The following is a 16668-nucleotide window of genomic DNA, read 5'->3' on the forward strand; positions in this document are numbered from 1 at the left end:
GGGGACCATCCCCGAAGAAGACCTGAGCACAGGGGAATGGGCTCACCACTATTTTTGTCATGGGAATGACATGTGGGAAGCAGTTTTGGTGTCGGCCAACGGGGTCAGTTTAGAGATGACCAGCAGGTGAAAACCTGTGTCCCTCCAAGCGAGCCCGTGCCCTCCCCACCACACAGCCAGCCTGCAGGACACCCAGGGCAGAATTTTGTCCTACAGGGATGACGTACCTGACAATACGAAGAATGGGGACGAGGGCATGGAATCTTTCCATGCCCAAATTAGTACTGTCGTTATAGGTTATACCGGTGACAGCTTGAATCATATTGCAAGGTTTCTTTTGAGGAGGAAAAACAACCAACCTGCCAGCTCTGCAAGGGATAATTTTAAGTAGAGGCCAGGGGTTTGGCATTGGCAAAAACTGCTTTCTGATTGTGAAAAAATAAGATGACACCACTATAAAGAACTGCTTTAAACACCTTTCCCTTTTAGAAAGCGTTGTCTAATCTTGCTATTCTATAAGGAACGAACACTGCCTGCTGGCTTCTGACCACCAGATGGCTGTGGTCCCTCACACACTCAGCCCCACCAACTGCAGAGGACAGCCCCTAGCACCGCAATGAGCCGTTTAGCAGGCTGTGCAACCCCTGGAAACAAAACAAAACAAAACAAAGCTTTTCCTTATTCTAAGTATTGTGCTGTGACCATTATCCCAGTGTGGGCTCACACAGCGACCGCTCCAGAGCATGGATTCATGCGTTGGGACTGCACAGGGGCCGCACGGGAAGGAGCGCTTGCGCTGTCTCCAAACATCCATTAATAACCACACTGGGAACAGGATCCCGACCTGGGCAGCTATTTTGCATGACCCAGAACAGTTGTTTCTATGTAAGCTGAAGAAAGGAATAACTTCTGTGGACTGGGTCAGAGTTGCTTCACGTCTCTAAAAATCAAATATATGCTGAAAGTTAATGAGAATTTCCATGATGTTTGGGTTGTGTGTTTTTTGGCATACCAGTGTTCTTAGAGGCAAAAAGATACAAGTTTCTCTTTTACCTACTACCAGCCCCCAAATAGTATATGATTTTATTTTTTCTAAAGAGCAGCTAACAAAAATATCTCCTGATTTCCCACAGGATCATCTCACACATCAGCACAGAAGAGTCTGGGAAGGCTGTCCTCCATCCCACAGGACTGTCTTGTTGCTCTGCCATATCAAAACTCCCTCAGAGCTTATTTTGGATAATAAAATTCTCTCTTCCTTCACAAAATGAGATTAAAGCCACTTCCCCTTCACTTCAGATCACTGTTGGTGGTGCTGCATAGGGCAGATAGAGGTACTGGGAAGGGATGTATGGCAGGGACCCAGTGGGCAGCAGAGAAGGGGTTATGAGGAAGGAAAACATTTCTGTAGGTAACTCATTCTTACCTGTGTGGGTGCATAAGCAAATGGAAGCACAAGAAGAGAGGAAAGAGACAAAAAAAGGAAGGAGGATAGGAAAGTGTGCAAACACATGAGAGGAAAAGTAGATACCCCAATGGCTGGAAGTAAGGAAATGGAGGTGGCCAGTAGTCACCAGTGCAACAGGAGGAGTTGTACTGACAGCCAGTCTGGGTTTCTTATTGTTCCTCCTGAAGACATTTAACAAACCATGCAGACAGAGGTGACTTCTTGTACCACAGTGATGCCAAAGTGGTTGATAGCCCTGAGGAGATTCCTCTCTCGTTAAGCTGCCTGCTCTCCCCTCACTTTTAGGGCACCCACAGCATCCCACACGGCAGCTCTGCCATATGTTGTGTGAACAAGTGTCCCTGTTGCTTTGTGTCAGTGATGGAGATTCAAAGACGTGCTCGGAAGCAAAAGCTTCCTCTTCCCAATCTGCCGTTGTCCTTGCAACATCCCGTGTGTGCGAGGGTGCACAGGAACTGCAGCAGGTTCGCACTGCACGGGTGGGCAGATTCACTTCCCCATCCTGATGGGGTCACCAGCGGTCAGAGGGATGGAGATGGGTGAGGGGGGACAGGATCACTCCACACAAGCAGAAGTTGGTGCTGTGCTGCCTCCAGCCCCATTTCTGTGGGGTTGGACCATGGTCCTTGCTGGGAGCCGCTGGCCGGGGGATGCAGGGGTGTTCTATGAGCCTTAGCGAGGAGGCACCCAGGGAGAAGGGCCTGGGATCAGTAATCCCCCCAGCACAGAATAGCCGCATGTGCCCAGCTCAGGCACTGCGTTCTCCTGGACAATCTTGGTGGAAAATCATGGATCAGGCACAAGGTGAATTTGACAGTGGGGTGAGGCAAGGACATGGCTTTCCAGCAGCTTCAGAGAAGGCTCTTTCAGCAGCATAGAGCGGCAGGAAAATCTGTGTTTATAAAAGCTGCTGTGATGCACTTCAGTGGTATTTTTAGCTCCTTGACCAGAAAAAAACAGGCCTTAAATACCAGAACAACCTCAGAGGGACAGAGATGCCAGTTTCTCTGAGCTCCTTTGCACGATTTCAGTCCACAGGGTGTGGGTGATCCCCTGCCTGCAGTGCCTCTGCCATCCCCGCTGCCTTCAGTGCAGCAATTCACACCATCAGTCACCAGCAGAGAGATAAGGGGGTGCTCACCCTGTGCCAAGCGCCTCCAGTCCCTCTCACCTCTGCCAGACTGCTCCCAGCAGGCAGATGAAGGCTTTAATTCCAATCCCATGTTGCCCAGGTGCTCTTGTTAGTGATTATTAGCGAGTGCAGAGGAGGTCATGTAGATGCTCTGAGGGCTAGAGCACCCCTCCTATGAAGACAGGCTGAGAGAGCTGGGCTTGTTCAGCCTGGAGAAGAGAAGGCTCTGGGGAGACCTTAGAGCAGCTTCCAGTACCTAAAGAGGCCTACAGGGAACCCGGAGAGAGACTTTTTACAAGGGCATGTACTGACAGGACATTAAAACTGACAGAGGGGAGATTTAGATTAGATATCAGGAAGAAATTCTCTACTCTGAAGGTGGTGAGACACTGGCACAGGGTGCCCAAAGAAGCTGTGGCTGCCCCATCCCTGGCAGTGTTCAAGGCCAGGTTGGACGGGGCTTGGAGCAATCTGGTCTAGTGGAAGGTGTCCCTGCCCATGGCAGGGGGTTGGAACTGGATGAGCTTTAAGGTCCCTTCCAACCCAAACCAGTCTGTGATTCTGTGATTATTTAACTTAAGAGCCACAGCCTCAAGGTCCCGCTGTGCTAGGCACTGTGCAGGGGAAGGGGATCTCTGCCACACAGAGCCGACAGCCCTGGCTCCTCAGTGCCCAGGATGCCAGAGAAAGCCTTTGCAAGAAAGGGGATGTCCTTGCTGTTTTGCACTGGTGGCTGCAGTTACTGTGTTGCACGGGGCTCTCCAACACTGCGCGCACTCTGCCCCTAAATGAAGGGCTGTGAAGAAATACCTGCCCTTGCTAACCTTCCTTTGGCTTAGATCTTCTTGGTAGCATGTAGCCATCACTCATTCAGAACAGCAGCAGGGCGAGGTATATATATGCCAGGAGCTATCTTTGGCAATGATAAAGGGAGGGAGAAGGGAAGGTCACAGGCTGTGCCACAGACACCCTGTGTGGCCTTGGGTAAACCACTTAGAGTCGGTATCACCCTGCATGCCAGGCTCTAAAATAAAGTCATTCCCACACTCTCTTATCTCCTGGGTTTGGAAATAGGACAGGCAAAGCCAAGTGCCCATCCAGCACCCAGCGAGCAGTGTTCCCTTCACTTGATTCCCTCTATGGAGTGGCGACTGTCCCGGTACCAGGGCAGATGGCCACATCTCTCTGCGTGCCTGCATCAGTGAGGAGTGCAGCTTTCCCAGCCTGGGACACGAGCTTTCCCAGCCTTTCCCAGCCTGCGGGGTGCAGCTACAGGGGGCTGGCAGTGTTTTGCTGCTGGTGTCGATGCTGCATGTCCTTCATAGCCTCCCCACTCTTGCGTGAACCCCTGAACCCCATAACGCTGACTCGCCCCTTCCCCAGCATGGCCGTCCTGCTGAGTCAGGGTCAGCCCGGGCCACCCCAAAGTGCTGAGTAAAGGTTCTGTGCTGTGTCAGAGGCTGTTTTGCTGAGTCACGGCAGAGCAGGGTCCACGTGAGGCTGTTTATTAAGAGGCGGTTTCCTGCGCGCTGGGATTGCAGCTGCTGCTCTTGGATCCGGTCCCGCTTCTTGGGACAAGGGGAGAAATCTCCAGAAACAGCCCCGTGCAGGAGGAGGAGGAGAGTGTCTCCGTACCCCAGGGGCAGGCAGCCATGCAGGGGTGGTTTGGGAGCCTTGAAGGGGGGGTTTGGGGTCTCACTCCCTTTGCAAACCTTGGTTTCCAGCCCTGTCTCTTCCCGTCCCCTGTGAGCTGTGGCACAAAGTCCTCCTTGTTGCATACGTGTGATTGTCACATCCAGGTTTTCACGATCCGTCCTGTCTCGCAGTCAGGGCACTCTTTGTTTTACACGGTTGCAACACTGACACAAAGGAAGGGGCACAGGCTGAAACAGTTGAACAAATGGGGTTTTCATTCATTAACTCTGCCCTGCTCCCTTCCACACCTCCCTTTTGCTCCCAAAGCCAATCCTCAGCAGGGCACGGGGTTGATCCCCAGCACCACCAAGGCTCTAAGGAGTGTGGTGAGCTCTGTGCATCCTACCCCAGAATTTCAGCCCAGTGTATCTGTAACCTGGAGACCTGCTGCATGCTTTAGGTCACTGCTGTACCCTGGGTCTGGTCACAAAGCAGGGTGCCTGCTCTGTTCTCCTTCCTTTGCCCTGCTCTGTTCCCAGCCAGCCCAGAGCTCTCTCTTTGCTCATAGCCATGTGCTGGAGACACTTGTAGGATCGCAGCCTGGTTTGGGTCAGAAGGGATCTTAAAGCTCATCCAGTTCCAACCCCCTGCCACGAGCAGGGACACCTTCCACTAGACCAGGTTGCTCCAAGCCCCGTCCAACCTGGCCTTGAACACTGCCAGGGATGGGGCAGCCACAGCTTCTCTGGGCACCCTGTGCCAGCGCCTCAGCACCCTCACAGGGAAGAGCTTCTGCCTAATGTCTAATCTAAGTCTCCCATGTGCTGCAGCACACATATATCCATACATCTATAAAAACATATACTGTAATCATTTCCTGGTTTTGTCATGCTGGTTTCTTTATGTCTGAGTAATTTGCCTGCACCTCCATCTCCCACGACGTTGGTCTCCAGGTTCCCGTGTATGGGGTTAGCCCAGCACAGCCACGGCACCAGCAGTGCCAGGCTGAGGGACACTTCCTATTGGATCTGCCAGTGCATTGCACTCCTGACCTTCCTATTTCCACCTCTATCTTTTATCTAGACGTGGATTGTTTGATGCTGACCGCAGTGAGCACACTCAGTTCTGCCGGGGCCAGGCAATCTCCCTTTGGTAAACATGAATTAACCCCCAGAGTATCCCTGGATACTGCAACACTGATTCCCTTCCTCAGCAAGCCATTTAAAGAGGTTATTCCAACTTCTTTTTTTTTCCCCTTCCCTGCGATTACACAGCAGTTCCTGGTTACAGTCAGCTTTCCATGTGCAAGCCGGGCAGCTGCGTTTTGCTGTGTCATGGTCTGAGAAAGGCATTAACCTCTCCTAGCCTGCTGGTTAAGGCTGGTTTCACTGGGTGGTGCATTCCCCAAGGAAGGAGCTGAGGGAGCTGCCTGCTGGAGCTCAGCATGGAACAGGCAGTGCTTCCCACGCGGGCTCGGGAGAGGTGACTTTGCACTCTGTGCCTGCCTGTCTAACCATAGATCTATTGGCAGAACAGGCTGCCAACTGTCTAAAGTGGAGAAAATCCCCCACTTCCCTATCCCACGTGTAAACACCAACTCCTCAATAACTTTCTGTTGTTGTTAACCATTCATTTATACCATCTTTTAGTATTTTCACAAGACCAGTAGTGCAGACGGAGGCTTTAAAGCTCAGCAGGAACTATTACAAATATCCTGCTTGAGGCTACTTCAGTCATTTTTGCTAGAAACACCACAGGAAAATGCCCAGGCACATCACCCTCATAGTGAATAGCTCTGGCACCACGCAGCCACATCTCACTTGGATGAGATTTGAACAGAATCTCCTAGTGAGCTGGGTGCAGGCTGGCCTCTGCTTTCCCATGGAGTGAGCTGCTCCGGGAGCCAGTTTGCTCCTTTCACTAAAAGCGTACACCTCCTTCCTCGTGCATCTTGGGAAGGTGCCAACTTCCCAAGTTCTCTTCATGGAGGAGATAGTTCCTCAGAAATCTCTGCCTGCACGTTGGCACACTCAGTGTCATTAACCTTCCCCACAGCACGTAGCAACAGCACAGCAGAAGCAATGCAAGTCCTCTCTGCAAAGCACTGGATGGAGCCAGAAACACCCCAGGCCAGCAACTGCAAAGATGATGACACCCCACTTTCAGTTCTCCTTCCACCTTCCTACAGGGCATTTGGGCCTGTTCAGATAGCTGGGTCCCATCTCACAGCTGCTCCATCCCAAGTAACACTGATCAGCTGAGATGAGGCAGCATAAATCAGTGACAGGGCACAGCTTGCTCGCCTGTTCCTATGGGAAAGCTTACAGCAGAGGTGAGCTGCAGTAGGGACCTCATTTCTTGTGACAAGCCCAGGAGAAGGTAAAGCCCCAGCAAGATCCAGAAGTAGGTAAATTGGGTCCATGTTCAGAGGCAGTGTGGTTACAAGCCAGGACTTCTCCTGGGAATAATTATCTTACCTGGAATGGCAGCAACATGACTACACACCATCACTCTCTTCCCCCAGTCTTACATCTCCACCTACTACAACCCTAGATGAGAGGGAAGGAGGAGGACCTTTTAGATGCATCCTTTACAAGGCCTCCAAGCATGCAGCCTCTTGGAATACGGCAGGCAGAGGACAAAAGCACTGGCTTGAAAGCAACCAGAAAGCCCTTGGGGAGAGCTGCATAACAAAGGTGAAAGAAGAAGCGGATCTTGAGGGTTGGTATATTTTCATATGATCTCATAAAATGAATAATATTATTCATTTTCATATTCTTATATATTTCCTACTTCCCTCCAGCAGAGCTACAAGTTCAGTCTGTGCTCCAGCTTCCCCTGTCAGAATAGGACTCACTGAAAAGGACAAAAAATGTGAGCTTTAAGGAGCAATGCCAGAGGGAAATGCTCATTTTGGGACCATCCCTTTGACAAAATGGCATCAATATTTTCCGGAGGGACTGGCCATGCAGCCCTGATATGTTTATTTTACCTTACAGAAAAGCAGGCAGGCCAGCAGCAAGTTGTCTGCAATGAAATGGGCGTAAGAGTGGAACGTGACAGCTTTTGCTAGCGTGCACTATTGCTTTAAAAGACAAAGGCAAGACAGGAAAAGTGTGGCTGAGTCAGGGTGGAAGCGCTGAGTAATCCTTCCTGAGCGCTGCACTACATGCCAGATGTCTGCCAGAGCTGCAAAACAAGTGTGGAAGCATATTTCCTCCAGGACAGCTTTCTAACCTACAACACCTAACCCATCTGTGGCCTGGTATAGGTGCAGTGACAGGGAGACACACAAGGAGCATGGCTTGGATGGCAGCACCCATCAGCAAAGCTGGTGGGGACAGATGGACAGAAGATGTCCCAGTCCTTCTCCCTCCTCCCCAGGCTCTGCCTCCCCCCACCACCCCCTGCACAACTGCAGCACAGGGCTTTCCTACACCCAAACCATCAAGGGAATGGTGGCTTTAAGTGCCCAGCTCTTTGGGTTGAGCACAAACTGTGTGCTTTTCCCAAGTAGCCAGTGCGATGTCTGCCCTGGCTAGTCCTGCTCCCAGTACAGCTACAGCTGAAAAGGAAGGGTCCCACTTTACCTACTGGCTGCCTTGCTGGCCACCAGACAGAACAGCACAGCAGCCAGCTATGAGCAGAAGCACTTTGTCCAACTCTCTTCTACCAAATCAGAGAAATTATTTGCCTTTAAAAGCCTCTGCAGACTTCCTCAATGTCCCCCAAGCCTTGTATGACATCTTTTCAGAGCACCAGCTACCCCAGCCTTCTGGGTATCTAGGAGATGGAGCGCTGTTCTCCTAAATCGCCTTGCACACAGCTGTGGTAACACAAAGGTGACAGGCCTCACAAATCAGATGGTATTGTTTCCCATGTGGAAGAGAGTTTGGAAAGCATTTTGCTGTGCATCGGTGCTGGCATACTTGTGCTGGCTCTGCGCGAAGTGACAGGGTTTATTCCCCTCTGCTCAGCACTGTGCAAGGGCAGTTCCGGTGCTTGCAGACCAGAGCTGGTGCACATATGTGCCGCTGCAGCCGCATTACGCTGGGTGCCCACAACAGGTACATGCCCCAGGGTCCTTCCTATGCTCCCTGCCATGAAGGGGGTATGCTCCTAACCTGTAGTGCTCCCCATCCCATGACCCACAAGCACCATGTTACCTGAAGATATGCACAGTCATGGGAAACAAGATGTTTATACCCGAGTTGTGCTGTATTAGCTGCCCAGGCAGGGTGCAGTCCCATGGGGCTCAAACTGGGCGTAGGGAGAGGAGGCTGCCCTCCCTGCCTCAGACATAACCCTGTAAATCCACCCCTCTTTGTCCAACCCCTCTGCCCCAGCACAATAAGCACTTCTTGCAGCACTTGGGCTCTGCCTGCCATGGGCACTGCACTGAAAGGGTTACAGAGCCAGGCACCCTTGAAGGAGAAGTTGCTGGACATCCTCTTGTTTGTGCTTAGTTATCAAGGCGAATCAGGTGACTTCCTTCTGGTCCCTTGGGATTGCAGGCGCGGGGAGGGTGACAGCCGCGCTGGGAAGGGAAGTGCAGCTGTGTTGCAAGAAGTTTGTACTCACGCTGAGGTCAGTGGTTTGGCTGCTCACGTGGCCTGCCAGTATAAAGCTGGATGCGGGAGCTGGGGTGCTCAGCTCAGAGCTTCACTGTCCTGGGAGCAGAAGGGAAGGAAGGAGGAAAGTACAAGCAAGAAAAAACAGCAGGGAAGCGGAGGAGCTAAAAGACTTGGAGAAACATGGAAACTTCCTGGACACACAGCTCTGAAAGGTGAGAGCGGGACGGGAGCGAGAGGGAATTCTTTGCCAGAAGAGTATTGTGTTTCTCCCTTGCTTTTAGGCATGCTGTTCCTGTTTCTGCTGTGTGGTGAATGGCATGCTCCTGCTTTCACCTCTGGATGGAGTCTGTCAGTTTTCCTTTCTCGGGACAGTGTTTGCGATGCTGGTGCTCCCTGGTTCCCATCCGTGGCTCTCAGAAATGCTCTGCTCCTATTCCTGTCATCCTCTTATTCACTCTTCCTAAAGAGCTAAGATCTGTTTTGCCAGAGGAGAGCGATAGCACTGACATCTGTTTTGCTGCTCTTCCCCAGCATGTCCAAGGACCTGTCAGAACTGTTGAAGGAAGCTACCAAGGAGGTTCACGAACAGGCAGAGAACACACCGTTCATGAAGAATTTTCAGAAGGGGCAGGTGTCGCTCCATGAGTTTAAGGTATTTTATAGCAGCGTTGGGGATGCTTGAGGATCCCCATAGATTGCATGGGGACAGGGCTTCCTTGCCACTGTTAGATCAGACGGACTGCATGGGGACTAAAAGGGGGAGGATGGGGATGGCACAAGGAAGGAGGTCCTGTGCCTTACAGCTGTCTGGTATCCTGTGCAAAACATGCTCTTCATTAAACTCCAGCACTCTGAGATCTCTTTTGCAGAAGGTGGGGTGGGACTGTGCGTATCAGGATGGGCAGCCAAGCTGAGGCAGGATGAAAAGACAAACAGGTTGATGAAATTGATGCAATTGCTTTTCTCTTTCTTCATACATGCTTGCATGTTAATTATTGGCAATGGTAGTTAATGGGGATATGACTATGTGCAGATACTTGAGTGGCTGAAATGCCAAAAAGAGGGAGAATACTAAATTTACAACCCTCTAAGCAGCCACGGCTAGAAATACTGGTGGAATAGCAGAATGTGAGGATGTGGGATCATCTCTGGCACTGAACTTCGTGATGTTTCAGTTGTCATTGGGTTATACCAGAGCTGAGCTCATGAACAATAACAACTCGAAGGCAGACTGAATTTGAGCAAGCTATGTCTGACGCTAACAGGTAGGAGCCTGTTGCTATTCTTCAGATAAAAGAGAAAACATTTGCAGATATTAGTCTGCACCTAACCTGGCTAGATACGTGATTCCTGGGATCTGAGCCACATAACAAAGCCATGAGCAAAACCAAAGCACACATCTGGGCCAGAAATTCCTGGGAGACTATAGGATGTGACGCATGGTCTTGGAAGTAACAGTTAGCAATCCAACCTGTGGCTTAATTACTTTGTTATTGAATTGTTCCTTGGCAAATAAATCCACCAGAGTGGGAAAAAGACGACTTATTTCTGACGGGTCACATTCAGGATACTTGGTCAAGCACAAATTTAATCTAAGATGCTGACTTCCTGCTGTTAGGAATGCGCTGCTGGTTAGGCAGTGAACTTTGAGACAGGCTGGCAATAACATAAAACGTCAGGCCTTCAGGAATACAGCTCCATTTTGTAGGAGACATTTACATGCTGTCAGGGGAAGTGAGATGTGATGCAGGTTTGAAAAAGTAACGACAGCTTTCCAAAGCCACGTTTCCCATTAAAACACTACCTGCCTCTGAAAGCAACCACGCAAGTTATATTTTCTCAATTTGTTAGGCAATGTTCCTGTATTTTGTTTCTTTTCTAGTAAGTTGGCTACCAGGTTACTGTTTAAAAACCTCTATTTTTGTTGAATCTCTTGGCACACTCGTGTATCTGCCATGATACGTGACTCACCAGAATCTCAGTATTTGTTTCCAAATATTCAACCAAGCCACTGCCCACGTGCTTATCAAAGTCCTATTTGCTGTCACAGTGGGGAAAAGTTGAAATGGTAACTCTTTTACTGCAGAACTCATTGCTCTGTGGGAGGGCAAACTGCTTTCTCTCCTGTCATCCACGTAACCTCCCCTGCCCAAACCTGACTCACTGCAAGACCTTAATGTTTCACCCTTTGCTGCTGACAGGGAGTTCCAGTGTCAGGAAGGGGTGGTGTAGGTGTAAATATGAACACAGCCCCTGAAAACAGAATGCCCGGGGCAGGAAAGAACACAGCTAGATTGTCTTATGCCACATGGAAAAGCTGGCAGATGGAAGAAAGCATCGCGTAAGCTGGGAAAAACAACAATAACAATGGTTTCAAAATAGAAAGGAGAACACACAGCCTCGCAGTGCTCCACCACAAAGGCATCTTTCAGAGGCAGGCTGTGCTTCCAGCCCCCTTTAATCTTGTCTCTTTCGGGCAACCCCACTTGCATTTCTGAATGAGAGCGTTGTGCCTCAGTTCCCAGGATGGTGGGATGCCAACAGCACGAGTATGTTGAAAAACAAACAGGGTGTGTCATCATCTCACAAGGCCCTGCAAAGGGAAGCCACATCCTAAAGCATTCAGATTTGAACAATGCACCAGAAAATATAGCTTTGGGAATACCCGCTCTATTGACCAAGGAGATGAGGAGAATAGACCAGGCATGATTTAATAGGGCTCCTGTTTCCATTACATCAAGCTGCAAGACCTTTAACTTGATGGTGAAGGCAGCAGCTTTTAAGAGCAGGTAAGACCAATATCTGCTGGAAAGGACTTAGGTCTTACCTGATGCTGCCTCAAGCAGGAGGGGAAGGGCTAAATGGTGTCTCACTGCACCATGCAACTCTGTTTTCCACATGGGAAACCTACAACATCACAGATGTGCATGACTCATACCGAGTCTGCCCATAAGTAACTTCTTCATTAGCAGGATTTGTCCCCAAAACCTGAAGAAGACACATACACCCATAGCTCACCTCTTCTTTCTCTTTCAGCTGGTTACGTCGTCCTTGTACTTCATCTACTCTGCTCTGGAGGAAGAGATTGAACGCAACAAGGACAACCCAGTTTATGCCCCTGTGTACTTTCCAGCGGAGCTGCACCGGAAAGCTGCCCTGGAGCAAGACTTGAAGTACTTCTATGGCAGCAACTGGAGGGATGAGATCCCATGTCCTGAGGCTACTCAGAAATACGTCGAGAGGCTCCACTATGTAGGCAAGAACCACCCAGAGCTCCTGGTGGCCCATGCCTACACTCGCTATTTGGGAGACCTCTCTGGGGGGCAGGTGCTGAAGAAAATTGCCCAAAAGGCCCTCCAGCTGCCCAGCACTGGGGAAGGGCTGGCTTTCTTCACCTTTGATGGAGTCTCCAACGCCACCAAGTTCAAGCAGCTCTATCGCTCCCGCATGAATGCCCTTGAGATGGATCTTGCCACCAAGAAGAGAGTCTTAGAGGAGGCCAAGAAAGCATTCCTGCTAAATATACAAGTGAGTAACAGACAGCCAGCCCTGCCTGCCCACACCCTCTATGAAATAAGATAATAGCTAGAGGGGAAAGGCAAAGCTGGTATTTCTGCTGTGGAGCTTATGGGAAGTTGTGGATTACAGCAAGCTAGTCAGAGTTGGATGGCTACACTTGTCCAACCTAGGAGCCTAGTAAAAGGCTGGTATCTGAAAAGCTTCTCTCCCTTAAAGATTGATTTCAGCCTTCTCCATGTGCCATTGGGGGCTTATACTGGGAGTGGGGATCACCACTTACCTGTTCTACCTCTGTAGTAGAGATCCACAGGTGCTCTGTGGATCTCTGCTGACCAGATGCACAGGTACCATGCTTTCCTTCCCATCAGAAGGAAGGAGCTGGAAGCTTCAGAGAGAACCTGTAAAGTGAACAAGGAGTTTGAAAGACATGCTCTCGCCCCCACAGGCAGATTATGTTCTGTGCAAAAAGTGCCAGGAGAGTTGGACTGAAGGCATGTGCCTTCCTCTAGCTCCTAAAGTGCCTGGGGCAGGGACAAGGGGTCCAGTGAAAGGTGAAGAAGAGGCCACATAATGAGACACTGTTCCCTCTTCTCAGGTGTTTGAGGCACTGCAGGAGCTGGTGTCTAAGGGCCAGGAAAATGGTCACCCTGCACAGCTGAAGGCAGAACTTCGCACGAGGAACATTAACAAATCATATGAGCACGGTAAGACACTTCTAAGTGTAGGGGTTTAACACTGGCCCTTCTGGTTTTGTTCTTCTTCCTTCCTCTGTTCTTGTCTGTAAAAGCCACTGAGAAATGAGCATGAGGTGCTTGCCCCGTCTCTTCCCCAGCCATCAGTAGGTAGTGCAAGGATAGGCACTAATTGTGTGCAAAGCTGCTTCTAGAAAAGTCAGAAGAAGGATGACACATGTGAACTCTCTAGAAAACCAGTAAATAAGGGAACTTGACAAGAAGAGACTCCCCTCTCCTCCTTTTATAAAAGTAAGGTGACTTTTGACCACAGGAAAAAACAGCCTTGTGTTCACAGAAGCAAAGGCAGCGATTTTGGACCAGCAGATCAGCTGTGGTGCTGTGATGCTCACAGAAAGTTCTTCTGGACACACAGCCCTATGCAATGGCCTGTCCTTTCAGACTAAATATCCCTCTGGTGATTTTCCTGCCTTCCAGGAGTATTCACTGAAAACACTCCTTAAAGCATGGTGCGTTTATATCCAGATGGTGAAATGTAGCCAGCTGGGAAGCAGGGATGTACAGGCTGCCCATCAGTTTTGCAAAGCTGAAAAGGTTCCACTATTGGAGAGTGTCAATCCCAAACTGGGCAAAGCCTGAGCGGCAGCTGCAAGTAAAGCAATCCCCTCTCACAGAGACAGGCTTGTGACTGAGTGAGGAGCGGGCTCAGATGTTTACAGAGGAGAGTGGTTTCCCTGATAACATGTGATTCAGATAAAGAAGCCCTTATGACCTACCCACTCTGAAACCAAAAGGGAAATTTTTCAGTGCAAGCTGGATTGAACCATCCTTTTCCCATGGCAAAGAATGAAAAGCAAACCTCATCCTGTGCATCTCTAGGCAACGAAGCTTAAAGCAACCTCTTTGGGAAAGGCAGTAAAAGTTCTCTGTGAAACTTTGCTGCTCCTTTCCCAATACACTCATAAAAGTAGTAATTTTCAGAAAAGTTTGGTGTTGGATGAGGTATCCCATACTGGGAAAACTCTCTGGAGTGCTGAGGACTGTTTGAGGTCACTAGATGCCTAACCAATTAAGTCAGCAAGAAGTAGGACAGAAACCACCTTTTAAAATTCCAACTTAAGTATTTGGCCATCTTCTGCACACAGCAGGGGTTTGATGGAGCTGGGCAGTGCATTTGTATGCCTGTAAGGAGACAAGGGAGGAGGTTGGTACTCGCATACAGGCAGAGTGGTTGTAAGCCTTCATGATTTCCACATCAGGTCTGCTGTTTCCCTTCTTCCCCTACCCCAAGAGAGCAGAACCTGCTGCTGCTGTTTCCTCCAGCCCGACTGGACCCTGGGTTTCCTCCTCTTCCCCTTGTAGCTCCAGCAGGCTCTGCTCCAGCACTGGGGACAGCAAGCATGGCATACCAGCAGCTTCTTGCCTCAACCTCTTCTCACTTGCTTTTCTTTTCCCCGCCTATTTGATCTAGGTCCAGCGCCTGGGAAAGAAAGCGAGAGAACAAACAAGAGACACACAGATATGATGCCCACGACTCCCCTGGTGCGGTGGATCCTGGCGCTTGGCTTCCTTGCCATGACAGTTGCTGTGGGCTTATTTGCCATGTGAAAGAGCAGGAGCTTCACCTTCTCTTCGTGCCTTTCCTCATTCCGAACTAATCCACCTTCCCCAGTCTTTGTGAGAGAAATTTCCCCCAGCTGGGTACTGTGATCTTGGCTCTGCCACTAATATTAGGAGACTTTTTCTCCCCAGAAATCAGAGCACTGTAAGGGGGGTTCAGGCAAAGTCTCCTCCATGCTTGGTGTGAGCTCTTCTCAGAGACTAACTTTACCACCAAAGGGTGGAAAGGGCTAAAAACAATGGCCAAGAATTGTTGTTGCTTTACAGAATGCCTGCAAACCTTCTACAGGATCAGAAATGCAGCTTCGACATCTGTCTCTCCTCAGAAATACGAAGCTCTCTGGAGCTTCTTGTTTGCTCAATTTTTTATACTGCTAGATAACACTGTGATCACTTTTTCTGTGGAGCCACATGGCTCCTGTGGGTTATAGACTGTTTTATATGACACGAATAGGTCTTTTGTTCATTCTTTTTTCCAATCATTTTTGTTTTTTTTTAAAAGAGGCAGAACACGGTTGTTGAAGACACATTGTCATTCCCTTGTCTGGTGATGTAATTTATACGCATAATAAACTTCAACTTAAACTCTTCAGGCCTGGTATTTCCTATTATTTAAGCCTTACCTGTGGAGAAAGAAGGTGTCTTTCTTCCTCCCAGTTTTATGTCTTTTGGAGCTGCTGCCTCCAAAGCCATGACAGTAGACAAAAGCGGGAGCTATCATCAGAATCTGACTCTTCTCCCACTCGATGCTATCAATAACCTGTTAGAAGCTGGGGCAGGTTTCTGCAGCTCCTACATGCTGCTTTCTATTTCTAGAAATGGCACAAAAGTCTGTGACTGTACAAAGTATTTTTAAGAGGTAGAAGGCATATGTAAGAGCTACTAAAAGCAATAGGTGGTGGGACCCTCAGCCAGTTGAAACCAGGACAGATCTCTCTGACGACTACCAGCTAAGGGCTCCATTCCCAGGCTGCCTTTACAAGAATCAGAAAAGCAAGTATGTTTTCACCACCCCGAAATGAAATACACACTAGGTTTTGACCCTATGAGGCAGCTAAATGGGAGACATCAAGCACACAACCATATGCCCTCACCTAGGTAATAAACCAACCCAACTTCCTCCCAGGGCTCAGCACACACACATGGCATTGCTAAAGACACTCCCAACACACAGCACTGCTGGATGGATGGCTATGTGGCCAACCACTCTTACAGCCACAGGTCCTGTCTGCTTCGGAGGGTCTTCTAACACAGGAGTCACTGCAGGACAGGCTGCGGTTCAGGTATATGGAACAGTAGGTACCAACAAGGCCATTATCTATCACCTCAGAGCCCTTTCCTCTCTTTCTGCCAGAAAGCCTCCATGATCAACCCGTCTCCTGTTGATGACCTTAATCCCAAAGACATGCATTCCTTATGATCTGTTTTAACGACCAGCACTGAACCTGCTCAAAGAGTGAGCATCAGAAGGCAGGTCATGCCGAGAATAAGCAGTGGGAAAGAGGGACTGATTCAGGCTGATTATTCTCAGGCTCTATATTCCTTCCGAAACCCCTTTAATACTTCTCTCTTTGGGCCCATCTGAAACCCCTGGTAGAAAAAATAGTTCTTAAAAAAGATAGTCAGATGTTTGAAAAGCAGGCATATGTGGCTTGGTAGCTATTCAACTATAAGAACTTATTCAAACTTCTATTAACTTCAGCCTATTCAGTCCATTTAACCCACCTCAACTAAATCATTATGTTCAACCATGCTGAATAACTAAACATCCCAAACATGCAAACATGCCCATGAGCTCAGAAATGTACTCTACCACACTCAGCATCTCTCCACTAACCAAAGAGATTGTAACTGTGACCTCAAAGTTAGGAAACCTGGGTTCAGACTGACACCATCTCCTCCCTTCTCATGGCAGAAGAGGTATGGTGCTCTGAGCACCTCGTTGTCCTTGTGCTATCACACACTGAAAGGCTACACACTGAGCCTAAAGAAGTCTTCAGAGGCAAAAACTAAAGCTTTGCTTGTACT

The 16668-nt window shown here is 49.3% G+C and overlaps 1 protein-coding gene across 1 annotated transcript; it reads left to right on the plus strand.

Moving 5' to 3' along the window:
* Positions 1–8793: 8793 nt before the first annotated feature.
* Positions 8794–15232, plus strand: HMOX1 (heme oxygenase 1). The gene is made up of 5 exons (XM_030478021.1): positions 8794–9021; positions 9341–9461; positions 11846–12337; positions 12924–13032; positions 14492–15232. The coding sequence occupies exons 1-5, from the start codon at positions 8990–8992 to the stop codon at positions 14626–14628; spliced, it is 891 nt and encodes a 296-aa protein (XP_030333881.1). The 5' UTR covers positions 8794–8989; the 3' UTR covers positions 14629–15232.
* Positions 15233–16668: the final 1436 nt, after the last annotated feature.

The sequence above is a fragment of the Strigops habroptila genome, chromosome 3 (assembly GCF_004027225.2).
Source record: "Strigops habroptila isolate Jane chromosome 3, bStrHab1.2.pri, whole genome shotgun sequence".
Taxonomy (NCBI): domain Eukaryota; kingdom Metazoa; phylum Chordata; class Aves; order Psittaciformes; family Psittacidae; genus Strigops; species Strigops habroptila.